At 43.9% G+C, this 19168-nt stretch overlaps 2 protein-coding genes across 4 annotated transcripts; both read left to right on the top strand.

Moving 5' to 3' along the window:
• Positions 1-522: 522 nt before the first annotated feature.
• Positions 523-3394, top strand: LOC127768285 (stem-specific protein TSJT1-like). Its single transcript, XM_052293835.1, has 4 exons — positions 523-809; positions 2370-2610; positions 2690-2810; positions 2920-3394. Exons 1-4 carry the CDS (start codon positions 604-606, stop codon positions 3105-3107), a joined length of 756 nt encoding a protein of 251 aa, XP_052149795.1. The 5' UTR covers positions 523-603; the 3' UTR covers positions 3108-3394.
• A 4618-nt stretch (positions 3395-8012) lies between these two features.
• Positions 8013-15316, top strand: LOC127766670 (uncharacterized). Of its 3 annotated transcripts, none has more exons than XM_052291785.1 (10): positions 8013-8547; positions 9440-9704; positions 10322-11265; positions 11348-11771; positions 11844-12025; positions 12705-12861; positions 12938-13165; positions 13242-13592; positions 14397-14432; positions 14512-15316. In XM_052291785.1, exons 1-10 carry the CDS (start codon positions 8093-8095, stop codon positions 14740-14742), a joined length of 3273 nt encoding a protein of 1090 aa, XP_052147745.1. In that variant the 5' UTR covers positions 8013-8092; the 3' UTR covers positions 14743-15316. The 3 variants fall into 3 exon arrangements, with proteins under 3 accessions (XP_052147745.1, XP_052147744.1, XP_052147743.1); XM_052291784.1 differs by having other exon boundaries at positions 14370-14432; XM_052291783.1 differs by having other exon boundaries at positions 14331-14432.
• The last annotated feature ends 3852 nt before the right edge of the window (positions 15317-19168 follow it).

Genomic DNA, 19168 nt, shown 5'->3' with positions numbered 1-19168 from the left:
TAATCTAGGCCAATCTGCAGGATATTCGCAGCCATTTACGCTTTCCACGTCAGTGCATGATGGAGTATTCTACGCACGGGATGTATTAAAATTGGATAAGCATAACTGATAATTTGTTTGTTCACCGAAATTACCAAACTGTCCTTTTTAACGCAATTTGATAAACACCCTAGTGCCGTATAAGCGCCCATATATCTAATTTTTGAACAAATCACAGTTTTTTCACTTCTTATTTCTGAATATATTTCACTCTGTATTTCTTCCTCAAAAATCATGATGTGCACATGTTTTTTCATAAATAATATTTTTAGTACATATAAAAGTGAACTCCCACTTGCATTTGCATCTAGAAAGCATGACAAAAACCATCGGCGGCACAACAAAAATCAACCCAATTTATCTGACCGGAAAAATAAAAAAGCTTCCAAAAAAAATCTGACCAAACCGACCAAAGGGCAAAATGGGAACCCAAAAAAACTCTCTATAAATGTTGACTCCAGGCAATCAGCGTGGCCGCGTCACAGCACACAGACATCGGCGAAGCAAAGCGCCCCACGCACACGGAAAGAGAGGAGAGGTCACATCGCGGCGGCGGCGGCGAGGATGTTGGCGGTGTTCGATCCGACGGTGGCCAAGTGCCCGGAGGGCCTCCGGAGCCCGCCGGTGGCCAGCGGCGCCGTGGCGGCCGGCGGCGCGGGCGCGCTGATGAAGGGCTTCGCCGGAGCGCACGCCGACGCGGTCACCGTCAGCCTGGGCCCCGCCGGCGCCCTCGCCTACTCGGCGGCCAACCAGAGCCCCCTCGTCCCCAGGTGTTTGCTCTGTTCTTGGCTCCTCTCGCTGATTAGCTGGGGTAAGCCGATGCTTTGTAGCGCGTTCTTGGGATGCAAAAAAAAAAAATGCGTGCTCTTTTTTGGCTGTTCGGCACTTAAGCCCGAGATTTGGTGATGCGGCTGTTTCGTCTGAGGTTGGAACGATGAAATTTTGGGAGATCTCCATTTCTTTTGGTTTCTTGGGGCTAAGCCAGTGTAGGCAGTAGCCATGGATTTTTTTTTTCTTGGGGTTTCCTATGGGGATTTTATCTTATGGGAAAAAAATCATGCTATTTTAGTTCGACCTTGAGTTTTGCGAAAATTTAGGGGCTCTTTGTAAGGATCAAAATGAATTGAGTTTGATTTGATGTTCTTTTTGGTGTCGGCCGCGTGGTCGATCGGCATGTCCGCATGTGGTGTGATCTCGAGTCTTTCTTGGATAAAGTTGGGAGATTTCTGCACCTTAAAGTTAGGTGAGGCTCGTCGATCTAATAGTTGCTTAGATCTGCACGAAAAGTTAGGGGATAGGACCATTATGATGAGCGGAACGGGTATATGGTCAACCATTCTTTCGTACCATTCCATCCTGCAAGATTTAGACAATATTTTTATTTTTTTAGTCGAGTTCGTTTCTTCATGTGGATGCATTTTGTTCATGGCTATACTGTAATTTTATTTGATCAGTTGAGTACCGAGTACGTTGTGAATCAATGGCATATTAGCCGATCAAACAATTTAGTGAATTCCGCATAAAACTTGATGAAAATTTAGTAAGATCAAGCTTGTTCATGCTAATTTGAAACTACCATGATATGGGAGCCTTGGCTGAACCTTTTCATAGACAGATATGTCCATTCCTATCCACCCAATTCTTTGTGTAGCATCGGATGTTTCAACATTTTTATACATGTCGCTATAGCTTAGATATTCAACAGAAGAAAAAGAAACAATCCAGAATGTGTGGTACCACATGTCCATTGTCCATTGTTGACATGTTTGTATTACATGTCAATTTGGTACTTGTTAAACAATTGTTCCTTGTCATCCAACAGGGATGATGGTGATCAGTTATGTTTTTTATTGGGTAGTAACACGTCATTTACAGCAAAGAGCAAACGTGGACGTTTGTGGAGTAGTCTGCAGTTGAGTTTTGAGCCCCCCTAAAATAACCCAAAGTGCATGGCAAATTGTCTTTATATAGATAGCGATTTTAACTTAAAATAACATTTGGCCGGTTGCACTTGGGTAACCTATTAGACTTCTCTGTTGCAAATTTGTAAGATTCCAGCATCATGGTTTTGTGGTGTTCGAACCTTGAAGCATTTCTCTGTTGCTGTTGTGAAATAAAAACATTGTGTTAGAGGAAATATTTCAGATGACAGTGTGCATTTGTTTGGCATGTGGTCATTCTAATAAATAGCAGTAACATGGACTTCCTTTTCACCATGAGAATGGTGCATCGCAATTCGTAATTATTGTTACTGGCAACTCTTCTGTTTTCCGCAACTCTACAATTTCCTGAATTATGTTTAGTAACTCTGGATTTGTGCTCCTACCCAGGTTGTTTGGTGCTGTGAATGACATATTCTGCCTGTTCCAAGGACACATTGAGAACATTGCCAGTCTGAAGCAACACTATGGTCTGAGCAAGACAGCAACTGAGGTTACCATCCTGATTGAGGCCTACAGGACCCTCAGGGACAGGGGCCCTCTCCCAGCTAGTCAGGTCGTGAGAGATCTCAGCGGGAAGTTCGCGTTCATCCTGTATGACACTCTGTCAAAATCCACCTTCGTTGCTGCAGTAAGTACATCATCTCTCTTTCCTGAGGCACATACTTCTGCTCTGAAGGCTGTGGTTCTGATCCCATTTCTCTGCTCAGGATGCTGATGGTAGCATTCCTTTCTTCTGGGGCGTTGACTCCGAGAACCACCTTGTGTTCTCTGACAATGTTGACCTTCTCAAGGCATCCTGCGGGAACTCGTTCGCGCCATTCCCCAAAGGTAAACTGCGATGACCGATATCGGTATCGGGCCTTTCTTCTCATTGTTTCACCAGAATTCAGCTGAAGTGCTCCACTCTCTCACACCGTCATTTGCGATTGTTCGTCAGGCTGCTTCTACACCACCTCTGGAGGGCTGCAGAGCTTCGAGCACCCGCTGAACGAGCTGAAGCCCGTGCCGCGGGTCGACAGCCAGGGCCAGATGTGCGGCTCCAACTACAAGGTCGACAGCGAGGCCAAGAAGGACTCCGGGATCCCTCGGGTCGGCAGCGCCGCAGACTGGTCCAACCATTTCTGAGGCAAAGATACCATTGAGATGGCTTCCATTTTACCATTTCGGCATTTCCAGTTGTGAACTCTGCCCTGTATGTCTGATGCTGAAGTACTCAAGAACCACTCCTGAGACGACGCGCTAGGTTTTACTTTCAGGCGTCCGTAAAACTCTTCTGCAAACATTCAGAGCATTGCTATCTTTCTACGTCATAGTACTGAATACTGATACTTATGTAATCTGATGATACCACGTTGTGGTTGAGGTCTATCTCTCGTGTTCTGATAAATAAAGCTCAATGAAAGCTTCAGATATGTGGTACTGTTGGCATTCTACGTGGCGTATTCTGATGATTGATGATAGCCTCCAAGAATTTTATGCAGCACTCTACCTGAAGTTTGTAAAGAAAGCACACGGTTTTTGTTGATTTTCAAGAATTCAACTTCACCGTACAGCAGATCACACTAGAGGGAGTATCTATAGATCACCGGACCGATTTTAAACGAAAAACACTCAGATTTTTAATACTTACATAATACACATGAAAATAGCATGTATAACTTACACGTATCATAACACAGAATTCACTATTAAAGATAAGCTTATTGTTAAAAGTAAAGTGTAACTTACAAGCGGTGAAAAATAGAAAAAAAATAAATCATACAAATCTAATAGAAATTGCATTTGTAATTTACTCTGACTCCCAATGTAACTACTACAAATTACACTCTAAAAGTACTATATTTACACTGTAATTTTTTTTCCTCAACCTATCTCCTCTCTTTATCCCCTATACACTTTTGGGCGAGGTGAAGTTGACAGGAAACAATGCACTACACAATTAACAACAACTTAAACTATTTAATTAGTGAGTGACAAAATAATCAACCATATGAATGGATGTACTGTACCAGGTAGTCAAGCACTCCCGAGTTAAGTGTTTCGTGGGAGCGCTGACACAATAAGGGCACGGATCTCAAGGTTAGATTAACAGCTGAAAATTCGACAAATTTATTGACAGATTTTTAGCATAGTCGGGCCTAAATGGGCCACATATGCAGACATAAGACATGTTTAAATGGGCCTAAATTCCGGCCCATATAAGAGAGAGCTAAAGTACGAGATGGGCCTAAACTTGGTTGGCCCATACCGGCCCACCAACCTCGTCTTCTCGGACTCCACGTCCCCACCAACAATGCGCTCTTCTCTTCTTCACTTCTTCTCCCCCATTTGGAATAAGTTCATCTGAGGTCCCTTAACTTGTCAACGAATCCGATTTTTGTCCCTCAATCCGAAAACCAGACACAAAGGGTCCCTCAACTATCAAAACCGGTACAGATTAGGTCCCTCGGCGGTTTCGAGCGTGGTTTTGGCTGACGTGGCGCCTACATGTCTAATTTGACTCGGTCTTCATCTGACGTGGCATATACATGGCAATTAGATCCAGAAAAATAATAAACTTCATGGGACCCACATGTCAGTCTCACACATAAATTAATTAAAAAATGATGGGGCCCACGTGTCATTCTTAGTGTCTCCCTCTCTTCAACTCTCTCCCCCTCTTCTTCTTCCTCTCTCCCCTCTCCCATCCCAGAGGCGGCGCACAGTGCCGGGGGAGGAGGGAGGCGGCCGGGCGAGGAGGGGCAGCTCGCTGTAGCCGCGCGAGGAGAGGCGACGCACGGCGGCCGGGCAATGGAGGCGACGCGTGGCGGCCGGGCGAGGAGGGAGGCCGAGCTCGTCGGCGACCTCCTCCTCTGCCTCTTCCTCCTTCGGCCACCTTCCCCGCTCGCTGTCCGGCCTCCTCGCTGTGCTCATGCTGCACTGGCTCACGGCGGCCTACGACGGGTGATACATCAGCATCGCCGGGAGTCGTGGGTTGGGCGGGGGCAACGGCGCAGAGGAGGAGGTGGTCGAGGGTGGCTCGGAGGCCCGCCGCGATGACCTCGTTCTGCGGGCGAGGCCGCACCACGCCTGGCTCTCGGCGGCGGCCTAACAGAGCCACTCATCCAGCTCGACGGCGTGGCGTCGGGTGGCGTCGAGCTCGACCTCCTTCTCCCGCAGCTGCCATGCCGCGGCGACCGACACGGCGACACCGAGCGAACCATCGCTTGACACTGCTCGAGCCCGACGCACATCCGCTCGCACTCCATCCGCACAACAGCGTCGATCTTCGCGCTCTACATGCACAGCTCCGACACCAGCGCATCCCCCACCGCCGCAGCCGACACCATCGACCGCCCACTTGTCGACGTCATTGTCGACTCCACCAACCGGCTCACTGGTGCAACCACCTTCACCATCCCAGGAATCGGCAGTGAAGAGGAGGCGAGAATGGCGTGGCTGGAGGAAGACGAGGGAGAGGGAGACGCGCGTCGGCTATATAAAGCAACGCCTTGTCGTCGGCGGTGGTGGTGACTGGGGGAACGACGACAATGGCGGCGGCGGTAGCCGTGAGGTGGCGCCACGGCGCGAGGAGAAGCACCCGAATACGGCCACAGCCTTGTGCTATCGCGCACTCGCTTCGCCTGCCGTGGGTGCGCGAGGGGGGAGGAAGCCGAGGATGAGGAAGATGAGGGATAAGGGAGAGGGATCGTCGGCGGCTAGGACCGAGGGCCGGGAGCTCGTCGTGAGGGCCAGAGAAGGTGAGGCCGAGCTAGATGAGGTGGAGCATATCGACGTTGGCCTTGAGCGTGTGGAGTGGGGCATCGGCAGCGGAGGCGAGGAGTCGGTGGAGATCCGTGAGGTGTGGACGGACAACCTTGAGGTGGAGCTCGCGTTGATCCGCGACGTCGTCGACGAGTTCCCCTTCGTCGCCATGGACACAGAGTTCCCTGGCATCGTGTGCTGCCCACGCCGCCGCTCCGCTCTGTGCGCCGCTGTTGACAGAAAAAACGAAGCCTGGGAGATCTGCTTAACTCCAGTGCAGGTCCAAAGCTCGCCTTCGGGTGTGCTAGCGTGCCAGTTGATTTGATCCTGTAACCAACAAGAAGTAGAAGCAAAGAAATCGCGGTTAAATCTATAAATGATAGCCGATCGGCTAAGTGCCGATGACATATCATTTATCTTTGAGCCGATGTCATATGTGTATCGATCGACAATCTTGAATAAGTAAGAAAGAACTAAATCTACTTGATCGACTGTAGATGTTAACGATATATACTCCTTATATTGATATATACTTAAATCAAGTGATTGGGATAGATCGGTCGCCATGCCGAGACAGTATAAATCACTTAGACCGAAATATATATTAATAACAGGACTATATATGTTTACAACATAGCCGATCAGATAGATCTAGCATGTATTGGCTAATACTCCGATACTACTTTATATCAGGATATTAAAACAGCAATATCTTGGCATAAAGAGCAGATTTAACATGTCAATAAAGCATATAGAGCAAATATAGTTAAATCAGATAAGATCGGCTGAAACTCTGATGCTACCCTAATCGGCAACCAGAAGGCAGGCTAGAGGTTGATATTCTAAGCACGACTTAATAGATCAAACTTAACTGATGCAGCATTAAGTATGAAAAGAAGAACAATATCTAGACAATCAAACCACTGGAAGTTTCATAAAGTGGTAAATATCTTATATAATTTAGGTCAACTTCGCTATTTAACCTAGTCGGCTGCCTTCTACCGACCGATGTTAGCCGATTGTAGATTAGATAGCGGTATTGCCGGAGATTATGTAAGATATATGATAGCTCGGCGAATTATATAAACGAGATCAGAGTATCATAAAGATGGAAGCACTAATCCCGAAAACACAAGTCGTCATAACAAGTTTTACCTCTCGTTGAAGATCAAAACCGATGCAGCTCAACCCAAAAGCAAGAACTCGTCGAAACAAAACTAAAGTAAAAGGGTGGCGATGCGCCGAAATTGTATTGAACGTGTGTTAAAAGTTACATAGGGCTCAGGTCTATTTATACCCGAGAATTACAAGATATGTCCATAACGGACACGACTACTATCTCTAATAAACTCTAAGATACTATATGTCTTTGCGGCAGACTTTTGCCCAATCATATCTCTAAGGATAAAACATAAAACATCCTAATTAATAGATATAATTGCCTCCTCAGGACTCTATCCATGTGCGGCAATCACCTTGAAGCACCTCAATCCAACCCGACATCACACATCAAGTTGTATTGCTAGGATCGGCTACATCGGCTTACCTAGTCCGACTCAGACTCAGCCGATCTTATCGTAGCCAATCTGGACTCCAGCCGATCCCTGCTTTGTTTCCGAACTCGATCTCTACCTCCGACTTCGCTTCAATTTAATCTTCTTTCCCAATGCCGATATTACCAAATTTGGTTGTTAACAGCCGCCGCCCCATTTATCTGCTTGCCCAACGCTCCCGCCGCCGGCCGCCGCTGCCATCGCATCCTCCAGCGCTGCCGACTTGTATGGGCTCCAGGTGCTCGCCGACGGCATCCAGGACGACGGCATCCAGCGCAAGAGAGAGATGAAGAGAGGGAGATGGGGAGAGAGGAGGAAGAAGAGGAGGGGTGAGGATGACATGTGGGGCCCACGTGGGCCCCACCATTTTTTAATTAATTTGTGCGTGAGACTGACATGTGGGTCCCATGGATTTTATTATTTTTCCGGATCTAATTGCCACGTAAGCGCCACGTCAATACCACGTCAGATGAAGACCGAGTCAAATTAGCCACATAGGCGCCACATCAGCCAAAACCGCCCTCAAAACCACCGGGGGACCTAATTTATACCGGTTTTGATAGTTGAGGGACCCTTTGTGTCTGGTTTTCTAGTTGAGGGACGAAAATCAGATTCGTTGACAAGTTAAGGGACCTCAAATGAACTTATTCCCCCATTTCTATTCACAACCAAAACAAGCCTAAAAAATTGAAGTTTTTTCACATTAACTTTATTATTCCCCCCCTCCCCCTTCTCCTTCCATCCCCTTCCTCCCGTGTACGAAACCCTAGGTGGCGACGCGGCCGCCCAAAACCCCGCCGCGTCGGCCCCCGGATGGCCCCCGCCGCGGCGGACCCCGACGCCGACGACCCCCCCGCGCGCAGATCCGACGCCACCGACGTCGCCGGCAACACCTGGGACCTCGCCGCGCTGCCGCCCCCGCCGCCCGCGGCGAGGGGCGGCGGCGGCGAGGTCTACATCTACCGCAACACGTACAACCTCGTCCCCCGCTCCATCGGCGGGTGTCGCGGGAGCGTCAGGTCGCTCAAGTTCTTCGGCAACGACGTGGAGGTGCTCCCGCCGGAGGCTGGCGAGCTGGACCAGCTCGAGAGCCTGCAGGTGAAGGTGTCCGCGCCCAGGGTCTCCGGGGCGCCGCTCCGCCGGATGCGGGCGCTCAAGGAGCTCGAGCTCTCCATTGTCCCGCCCAGGCCGTCCGCGTGCTCCATACTGGTCGAGGTCGCCGCGCTCAAGTGCCTCACCAAGCTAACAATCTGCCATTTCTCCATTAGGTATGTTCAGGCCAGTGGCCTAATTGGTCCGGGCAGTGTTCTTTTCAGCAAAGTTCTTCAATTTGTTCATAACGGTGTCTTCTATGTAATTGAGCAACGCTATGCAATGTAAATGTGGTTCCTTTCTTCTGTATTTACATGCCATTTTTTTTGTCAGTAACGCGTAACAACAGATTAAATGGATAGGAATAACATAGATATGAACTAGCCTCTAACTGGCCATGACCTTTTTATTTGGTGTGGATTTTCCATGCTGACTATCTCTGATGGTTATGATTGCCTTTGCCAAATTTAAATCAGAATTAGAGGAGGAACATTAGCTTTGTTAGGCTGTTACAAAATCTATTAATTCCTCTACTGGTAAATACACATTTTGTAGTATACTCCCTCCCTCCACATATCTAGGGAATATTCCTTTGCTGCTCAAAGGCCAAGAGTTCACCTAAAATGACCAAACAGTTCTTTACATGCACTAGCTGGGCCCCCCTTTGCGGGTATGATGGGTTGGCATGGCTGCTTGATGCCATATTCCTTCATCCATTCACACTTGCACTAGTTGAATGCTCAATGCCTGCATGCACATTCAGGACAGTGTGTGGAGTAGTGAAGGGTACATGAGACCAAAAACCAAGAAGAGATTCTTCAGGTGTAGTGTGCACCCTTCATTCCTGGTCAAGAGCTCAAATCAAAAGGCACCCTACATAAGTGGATGGAGAGAGTGCGTGCTGTACAGCATCTGGTTACCCAGAGTGGTAGTTAGACCAACTATTGGAAATTATACAATATTTCTGATAATGTTTCTATTTTAGGCTATATTAAGTTAATCATTTTCTCTCACTCCTTCAAATAGAAGAAATGATGATTTCTCAACCCCTTTTTTTACATTCTATAGGTACCTCCCTCCTGAAATTGGCTCCCTAAGGAAGCTGCAAGAACTTGATCTTTCGTTCAACAAGTTGAAGAACTTGCCTAACTGTATAACTGAGTTGGGTGCCCTAAAGTTCCTCAAAGTGACTAATAATAAGTTGGTGGATCTACCATCAGGAATCTCTTCTTTGAGATGTCTTGAAAGCCTTGATTTATCAAACAACAGATTGACTTCCCTTGGATCAGTTAAACTCATTTCTATGCTTACACTACAGTATTTAAATCTTCAGGTATATCTTATTATTTATTAACATAATTTATTTTTTCCTACCTGTTTATTTTGTATAAATGGCATCTTTTTTTGCTGTGAATTGAGCTGTCATGGTTAAACATGATACTGTCTCAATTTATTTGATATCCTTCCTGGTCTTGTCCAGTAATTTCTGATTTTTTAGATCTCAATTATCTAGTTTCTGTAGCCTTTTCTGATTCTATGGATTGGTTCACTTTGTGGATCAAAACCTCAACATTTTTAAGAACATTATTAACTGTTGTATTTGAAGAGAGATGTTTGTCACTTTTGAGTAAAGGAACTATCAATGGGTTAATGATCTTTGTCCAATTTTTTCTGTTGCCATTGAAATTCAATGAAAGTGCAAGTACAAGAGTTTATCTGGAACTAGAAAAACATCTATAGAAATGTCTAGCCAAAAAGAAATATCTCGCAGCTAGTGGAGTGGATTTATAAGATAAATAATGTGGCACTGTGGTTCTCTCTCTTTTTTTTGACAAGAGTTTTGATCTTTTCTTTTAATGCTTGCAGTGATTGTACTGTGGAACTTTTGCATTGTGTTATGGTATTTAGGATTTATATACCAGACTGACTTTTTTTTTTCTCTGTCTCAAGTTTAATAGGATCTCCAATTCTTGTGTTATTCCTGCATGGGTATGTTGTGACATGAGAGGAAATGGTGAAAACAATATGAAGCCTGGCAAACTAAAATCTATAGCTGTTGTGAGCAACACTTCAGCAGAATCTAGAAGTATGAATCGTACTTGCAGTGCTTCACGTTTATGTTCACATCCAGAAGCTTCCGCAAATTTAAAAGTTCATCCCACACAGAAAACAAAGAAAGGTTGGAAGCGGCGGGATTGCCTGCAACAACAAGCTCGTCAAGAGCGTTTGGAATCAAGCAGGAGCAAGCTCAATGATGATTATGTTGATGAAATGGCTGTGAATATGACAGAAGATGAGAGCCCGTTGCATGATATGGAAAACAAGTCAGAGATGAAAGGCATTGATGAAGAAGCTTCATTACAGGATTTGCCAAAAGAAACAAGTTCTATATCTGAGGACTTGTCATGTATAGTTGATGATAACTCCTATGGGCATATTAAAGATAGTGGCATGATGTTACAGGACCATAATGAAGAAGAAAAGCCTGGATTAAGTATGAAAAGCCATGGCAACTGTTCTTGTATCAGCGGTAACACTGATATTTTGAGCAGGAGAAGGATCCGCAGTGTTGAAAACGAACTAGAGGATTCTGCATCATCAGTCCATGATGCTGCTGTGGTTGTTGAAGAGAATCCTTCAGAAACATCTAAGCATTCATGGAAATCTAAAAGGCACCCTGATATGGACTGCAATCCTAAACCTAGCAAATGCCCTAGACCATTTGATGAATGCTCAAAGTTATCCTATAAGTACAGTGTGCAATCGTTCTGCAGCATTGATGATCATCTACCAGATGGCTTCTATGATGCAGGACGAGATATGCCTTTCATGCCATTAGAGGAGTATGAGCGGAGTATTGGACTATATGCACGTGAAGTTATTCTCTTGGACCGGTTAGTGCACACTCCTATCTATACTTAGGCTCTCTCTATTTTGCATAGTGTGCATGTTTTGACTTCCTTTTTTTTCGTTCAGAGAACAAGATGAAGAGTTGGATGCAATCGCGTCTTCAGCACAAATATTGCTGTCTAATTTGAAAATGCCAAGCTGTTTTGTAGCTGATGAAGATGCAGGCCAGGACTTACTAAGGGCATCTGTGCTTGCTTTGTTTGTTTCTGACTGCTTTGGAGGTTGTGATAGAAGTGCTTCTCTCAGTAGAACACGGAGAGCTATTGTTAGCTTGAGAAAGGAGCAACCTTTTGTTTGCACTTGTTCTGCTGGGAGCATATGTGACAGCACTGAAGCATCTAAGCGGATCAATAATCTTTACGGCCACTTTGATTTTACTCGCCTGTGCGATAAATCAATACATATCATCAAAGAAAGGAGAAATTCAGGAATTGTACCGATAGGAGCACTGCAATTTGGTGTTTGTAGGCACCGAGCTGTCCTAATGAAGGTAACTCCTCGTTTCTTTGGCCTGAGCTCATTCTATATTTGCTCTTTAACATTGCAACCATATCCACTGCAGTACTTGTGCGATCGAGCAGACCCTCCAATTCCTTGTGAGCTTGTGCGGGGGCATCTTGACTACACACCTCATGCTTGGAATGTTGTTCCTGTTAGAAAAGGGAATACATGGGTAAGGATGATAGTGGATGCATGCTACCCAACCAATATAAAGGAAGAGACAGATCCAGAGTACTTTTGCAGGTAAACACACTGTGATCCTAAAATCTGTCTGTGCTACATGTTTTTGCTTTGTGTGTAATTTATGTTGTTTTAACCTACTATGATGTTTTTGTAATAATTTTTAGACCGAAGATGTTTTTATAATATTTTCACTATTTGAACTGTTCCAATGTGTGGTATTGTCATGTTAGCAAAAAGAGATGACAACATGACATTTTCCTAATGTTGCCAATAGCTAACATCATTTTTTGGTCCTTATTTATATCATAAGTAATCTATATACGATTGAAGTTAGAAAACATAAGAACTCCTGTCCATCTGCCATACTATCATCATTTTTTAGTTAGTTCTGAAGTTCAGAAGCTATATTCACTCTTAACAAAGATAACCTATTCATCAATCATCCTTTTTTTTTGTGTTTCTAATAGATAGATATCCATTTGATCTACTGTTATTTTGTTCACTTGATGGTAAGTAATCTCATCCGCTGATCTAGTTGCATGCATCTTACCCATCTTATTTCAGTTAGTTATTGGAAACAAGTATACATTTTACATATATATTCTTTTGAATCCAACATTCTAACTTACTGAGTCCCTAGGTTTCGAAAATAATGTAATGGAAAAGGAAGTGTTTCCAGTAATTGCTATTTGACTTGAACCTGTTCTGAGAATTTACCCTTTGTTGCATATTGTTTTAGGTATGTTCCACTCAGTCGGCTTCAGATCATACTTGATGATCAGGGTTATACTCCACGGTCTCCCTTTCCTTCTGTCTCACTGTGCAAAGAAATAGAAACTACAGCTTCTAGTTCAGTCTACTACTGCAAAATTGGTGCTGTTGATGCGGCAGCAAAGGTTTGTTATTTTTTTATTTATTTGTCACGCCTTTGTCTTTTTGTTTGGAGTTAGTTGATGTTGCTATTAAATGCAGGTAAGATATCTAGACACTCGATGTGCTTCTAGTGATGAAGTTAAAAATTTTGAATACAAGCTTCTCGCGGAAGTAAGAATGCTGGGTGCCCTAAGGAAGCACCAATCCATAGTGGAAATATATGGTCATCAGCTTTATTCTAAATGGGTTCAAGCTGATGATGATAAGGAATACAAGATATTACAGTCCACAATTATGATGGAGTATGTGAAAGGAGGGTCTCTGAAGGTATGCATATGACTCCTTATGTAATCACCTTCAGTGTTCTTTTCGTTAACTTAAGGCCTTTGTTTTCTCTTGTTAGGGTTATTTGACAAAATTGCTGAAAGAGGGCAAGAAGCATGCACCTATTGACCTGGCATTCTACATTGTACGAGAAGTTGCTTGTGCATTGTTGGAGCTGCACAAAAAGCTAGTTATTCATCGGGACATAAAAAGTGAGAATGTTTTGGTTGATCTGGATTTAGAGAGAAGTGATGGCACACCAGTAGTCAAACTCTCTGATTTCGACAACGCAATTCCTTTGCATTCTCTCTCCCACACATGCTGTATAGCTCACCTTGGGACATATCCACCCAATGTTTGTGTTGGTACACCATGCTGGATGGCTCCAGAGGTTCTTCGTGCCATGCGAGACAAAAACCAATATGGACTGGTATGCTTTTATTCCACAGTTCTGTCTTGTTGATATCAATGCTAGTTTAATTGTTCTGCATTCTGGCTGAGGAAACCAAATGCTGCACCATTGTTATTATTATGTTTTTGTAGTTGAGGCGGTTATCATAATATTTTGACATCTGAGCGAATGATTTTTTATTAGCATGTGCTATCCAAATTTGAACCAGTTTAGTTATTTTCATTTTTCTTAAAGCATCACTTTTTTTTTGGTGAAAACTCTTCCTTTTTCTTTTGTACTAGGCCATTAGAGTTACTCCCTACATTTCAGTTTACTTGTCATTCTAGCAAATCTCACACCAAACAAGGAGGTGTGGCAAATTACATGGTTACCCTCAATAAGTACATCCCAATCAATTTTCCCAAAAGCAAGCATTAAAAGTCCTTGTGTGGAGTACTAGTATTGATGAAGGGTAGGAAGTAACCTCTAAAAATGTTTTGGAATGTGAGAATGACACTTTGATAAACAAATTGAATGCTAGATGACAAGTAAAGTGAAATGGATGTAGTATCACTTATGTTGATATCCAGTGTACATCCACTTCTTTAAATTATTATGTGAATATCAACAATATGCTCCTAGGTACCTTCTAGCATGTAGTCAAATCAACACTCCATATAATTGCTTGATGTTTATATATATATATATATATATATATATATATATATATATATATATATATATATATATATATATATATATATATATATATTGCAGGAAGTTGATATCTGGTCATTTGGCTGTTTTTTATTGGAGATGCTTACACTTCGGATACCCTACCAGGGCCTACCTGATTCAGAAATATATGATCTCATAATGGTAGGTCCATTACATCACAATCAATTACCTGTCTCTGTGTACATCAGGATTAACAATGATCTGAATTTTCTATAATCAGAGGAAGAAGCAAAGACCAAGACTAACTCAAGAACTAGAAGCGTTCTGGACGTTAGACAAGCCAATTACGAGGCTGGAGTTGGGTATCACATCTGATGCTCATGCAGAAAAACTAAGACTGTTGATAGATCTCTTCTACCAGTGCACTAAAGGAATTGCATCTGAGCGCCCAAAAGCTGAGGCGGTTTACAATTTACTGTGCTCTCTACCCACATGCTATGACATGAGGTGAAAGTGTGGATCTTAAATCAGTATGACATAAGGTGAAAATGTGGATCTTGAATCAGGAACCTGTTGATGAGACAGCCAGCCAGATCGGCCTGCGCCAGGATGGCAAGTTATGCTGGGTGGTTTTAGCAGGTCAACAGATCTGGCCTCGCTTGGTTTGAACTTCTGACCAGCATGCCGCTTATTCTTTGAGTGCTGGCGATGCGGAACACGAGAAATCGAACCAAAACCAAAGCCGGTGGCAGCATTGTTCTGAGTTCTCTGGAGTTCATCCTGTGTCAGTTTTGTAGCAGCCAGCCCCGTTTCCCGCCTCTTGTGTTGCTGCGGTGTTGGCCTGACCATGTGTTGCTTGTCGTGTCATTTGTTTTTGTTTTTCATTATTGCGTTAATTTATTGATTTAGGCCATTCACAACCCCAAGGCGTCTGTCTGCTGCACATGACCCATTCTGTATTTGTATCTGTATCTGTATGTACAAGTGTCGGTCCATCCGTGATCCATGTAACCCTCTACTGTTGAGTCATGTAACAATAACAGATACTGTTTTGAGGTTATTTATCATGAGGGATTGTTTTTCCATTTAAAGTTTCAACAATAGTACTCATGGCAGTTTATCATTTGTGTTAGTATCACATAGCATGCACTGTGTATGAGTGTATCCCTCCCTCCAGAGGAACAATGTACTATTCTCATTAAAACAGTTTCCCTGCATCAGTTAATAATATTCGTTGTGCGTGAACTGTACTCCAGTGTAATAAAGTGGTGATCTTATATTTGGACGCATGCTGATTGACCATGCTTTACGCATGAACTGATTTATGCTGAATTGCATTCTCAGCCTGGAGTGTGAAGCCAATGATATACTTAGGGTCCTTTTAAATCGTAGGATTGATATGAATAGAAAAAACGTAGGATTTTTGATAGGAATGTAAGTGCAAAACGGAGGATTACAAAACGCAGAAAAAACACAGGAATGACAGTTTAATTGAACCGTAGAAAAAAACGCAGGAATTGGATGAGAGAGATAGACTCAAAGAAAAGTTATCAAGAGGTTGAAGCTCTTGCTAAATTTCCTCCAAAATCTCTATAATATTGTTCATTCCACAGGAATTTCAAAGGATTGGATATGATTCAATCCTTTGTTTCAAAGGGCTTCATAGAAAATTTTCCTATAGAATTAAAATTCTCTAAAATTCCTATATTTTTCCTCGTTGGAAATCCATTGCCCTGACAATGTAACAGGCTCGATGTAACACTCACAGGTCGACAGCTGTTTCCTTAGAGATCAGTATATACAATACTGTTCACTGTATTCTAGTGTAGCAGTAGTAGCTGCTACAGCTCCCATTTTCAACACCGGTCTGTTGAAAGGCAAACATCGACAATGCACGCACAATAAAATTTGCAGTGTGCTAACTTCTTTGACCAACGTTCTGCCATGCTCCAAGCATAAGCCGTGGCAGCAACAAATAAATAAATACTTCACCCGTTTCACAATGTTAGACTTTCTATTATTGTTCATATTCATTAACATCTATATTAATGTAGACAATGCTTAATATAAAATAAAAAGAGTACATATTAATATATATTTTTTTAAAAAATAGCATACCTTTACTTTATTAAATTTCAATACAAGTATTCCTTACCTTATTTATTTTTAATGTAATTATTCTTTGTTTTTATAAACCCTAAGGGTATGTTTAGTTCACGCTAAAATTAGAAGTTTGGTTGAAATTGGAATGATCTGACGGAAAAGTTGAAAATTTATGTGTAGGAAAGTTTTGATGTAATGAAAAAGTTGAAAGTTTGAAAAAAAAATTTGCAACTAAACACACCGTGTTATTTTAGATAAATGGCATAACCTTAAAAAGCCTAACCGAAGGAGTACCACTAGGCGGCTGCTGCTGCTGTTGTTGCAGTAAACCAAAAAAAAAAAAAAGTTGTTTACAAAATGCGGTTTGGCTTCTCGAGACAGACAAGACGGGCAGTTAATTCCTGCCGGGGAGGAAGCCCGAGAGGACACCACGTTCTCCTCCTCCACGTCGCGCCACGACACGCCCCACTCCCACTGTCGCATGTGCCCACCCCGCCCTTTGACTTGCCGCTCATTGGCCACACACCCGCACCCGCACGCTGCCATCGCCTCTCGGATTCCTCCTCCTCCTCCTGGTCAGCGACATGGCCGCGATAAACTACGCCGCCGATCGATCGATCCATCCATCTGCCCCCCCATGTGCATGTCACCGCTCGATCCCCTCCTCCTCCTCCTCGTCTTCTTCTTCGTCGATGGATTCGCCGTCTTTATAAACGAGCAGCTAGCTGGGTGCGCGAGAGAGTGTCAATGTCGATCGAATCGAATCGATCCTCCGGTGCCCAAGAGAAAGCGTGAAGCTGCCAGCATGATCTAACTTGCAGACAAGAAATCAGCTCAGCTCGCTGGTTTCGAACAGGAAGGCGGCTAGCTGAGGCTTCTTCTGAGTACGTGATGGTTAGATCATGCTGTGACAGTTTCACTCCTTCCCTGTTGGGCACACAAAGCTATGGAACACACCACGAACAGAGTCAGTACGTACCCAGCTAATATAGCCAGTGCAAGAGATCGAGGAATGCGAGAGGGAAATGCAGCTATTTTGTTGATCAGGTGCGTACGTATACCCGTCTCTCTGATAATATGATCTCAATCGACAGTGTGTTTAGATTTCTAAGAATTAATTTATATGAGTGTTATTTAGTTTGTAGGATTGTAAGCACAGGAGAATATCTACGAGTTGTAGAGAGAAGACATAAAGAAATTTTTATCCACTTAAATCTTTTGGAAAATTCATGCATGCATTTCTATTTCTATATTTTCCCTTTTCCTATGGATGGAAATTCCTTCAAACCGAATAAGTCCTAAGCTCTCTTGATATCAGCTAATTTGTATGCGTACTCGAACTAAACTTGGAACACATTCACACACACAATCCGGGTTTACCTTTCCGTTTTCGAGTAGAAAATCGCTCCTCATCGGGTTATCGAAAACCAACTGAAAACCAATAGAAGCCAACAATTTTCAATCAATGTCGTACGAAAACCAGATAAAATTGGTTGGATTGGTTTTCACAAACCGACTAGTTTTCGTGAAAACTAATCGGTTTTGTGAACCCTGTGCACAATGTGACTGACTGACTGATAGAGACACAGTGCTCTTCCTCGCAACCAAACACCGATATCACAATGACAGACATTTTTGTGTGGTTTCAACTTCGAGATGTTCGATCCACATCTTTTTGTCAAACTCACATTTCCTTCTTGAATATTGGACACAAGTTTCTTCTTGGTGCGCGTCGCCCCTGCCCACTGGGCATTGCATGTCAGTGCAAGCAGAATCCAACCTTGCGCTTCCAATGGCGTCAGGAAGGTCAATTAGCCGCCGCTGTTCGCCGCCGGTGCGGCGGCGACGGCGAGCGGAGCGGCAGGAAGACGAGAGGCAATCCAAGGATTAAAATGTAAATGGATCATAATCTGTGGCAGGGGCGAGCTCCGTGAATAATGGCCCATGTTCCAAAAACTAGGCCTATCCAACCCAAAAGCGCTCCAAATCGTTTCCTGTGGAGGCACATTAATTAATTATTATCATGATCCATTTGCCGATTTCGTTGTGGAAGCATCGATCCAATTTCTACCTCTATGACAATTCTATGACCTCGGGGGTAACTATTATTGTCACCGATTATTATTTGGTTCATATGGGAATATCTATATCTATAACTAATATAAATATTTGGATTTTTTCGGTCGTCACATAATGCTTCCGATCGATTTTTTTCGTCCGTCGTCGGTGTTTGAATCCGAGACCGTCTTGAAAATTTTTTTTCCCGAGCGGACTCGAAAGAAGCCGAAAAGGAAAACAAATATATATCAATCAGCATTGGAGTGAAAATAAAAGAAGCCAACTCGATCAATCAGCTAATCGAGTCAATTGCTCCCAATCCCATTGCCCCTAATTCCCAAAATACATGAATCACAAAATTACTCAATTGCAATCCCAAACCAAAATAAAAAATCTCCACAAAATCAACATCCCAAATCAAACCGGCGTCGTACTGTGGTTACTATATCAACATTCCAAATCACAAAATCCTCAAAATATTCACAAATCAAAAATCAAACCACCGTCGACTCCACGTCGGGGAGGTGAGGGGCAGCCAGGGAGGCGGGGAGTTGCTGCCAACACCAGGGGAGGGAAGCAGCTGTCGGCCGCCACTCCGGGGAGGGGGGAGCAGCAGCCACCGGATAACTGCGAGAGGAGCCGCTGCCCTCGAATCCGCCGCAGGAGGAAGCTGCTACCACCCGATCCACTTTCAGCCGGCGCCACCGCCGCCGGATCCACACGCGGTCGCCGTCCCCGCTGTCAGATCCACCGTGGGAGGGAGGAGAGAGGGGGGC

The sequence above is a fragment of the Oryza glaberrima genome, chromosome 3, assembly GCF_000147395.1.
Source record: "Oryza glaberrima chromosome 3, OglaRS2, whole genome shotgun sequence".
NCBI classification, from domain to species: domain Eukaryota; kingdom Viridiplantae; phylum Streptophyta; class Magnoliopsida; order Poales; family Poaceae; genus Oryza; species Oryza glaberrima.
Note: the sequence above shows the minus strand (reverse complement) of the source record. Positions and strands in the feature narration are given on the sequence as shown.

Coding starts and splice junctions, on each gene's coding strand:
- LOC127768285 (XM_052293835.1), top strand. CDS start 604: ATGTTGGCGGTGTTCGATCCGACGGTGGCCAAGTGCCCGGAGGGCCTC. Junction 810..2,369: donor CAGAGCCCCCTCGTCCCCAG/GTGTTTGCTCTG, acceptor GCTCCTACCCAG/GTTGTTTGGTGCTGTGAATG. Junction 2,611..2,689: donor AATCCACCTTCGTTGCTGCA/GTAAGTACATCA, acceptor TTCTCTGCTCAG/GATGCTGATGGTAGCATTCC.
- LOC127766670 (XM_052291783.1), top strand. CDS start 8,093: ATGGCCCCCGCCGCGGCGGACCCCGACGCCGACGACCCCCCCGCGCGC. Junction 8,548..9,439: donor ATCTGCCATTTCTCCATTAG/GTATGTTCAGGC, acceptor TACATTCTATAG/GTACCTCCCTCCTGAAATTG. Junction 11,772..11,843: donor ACCGAGCTGTCCTAATGAAG/GTAACTCCTCGT, acceptor TATCCACTGCAG/TACTTGTGCGATCGAGCAGA.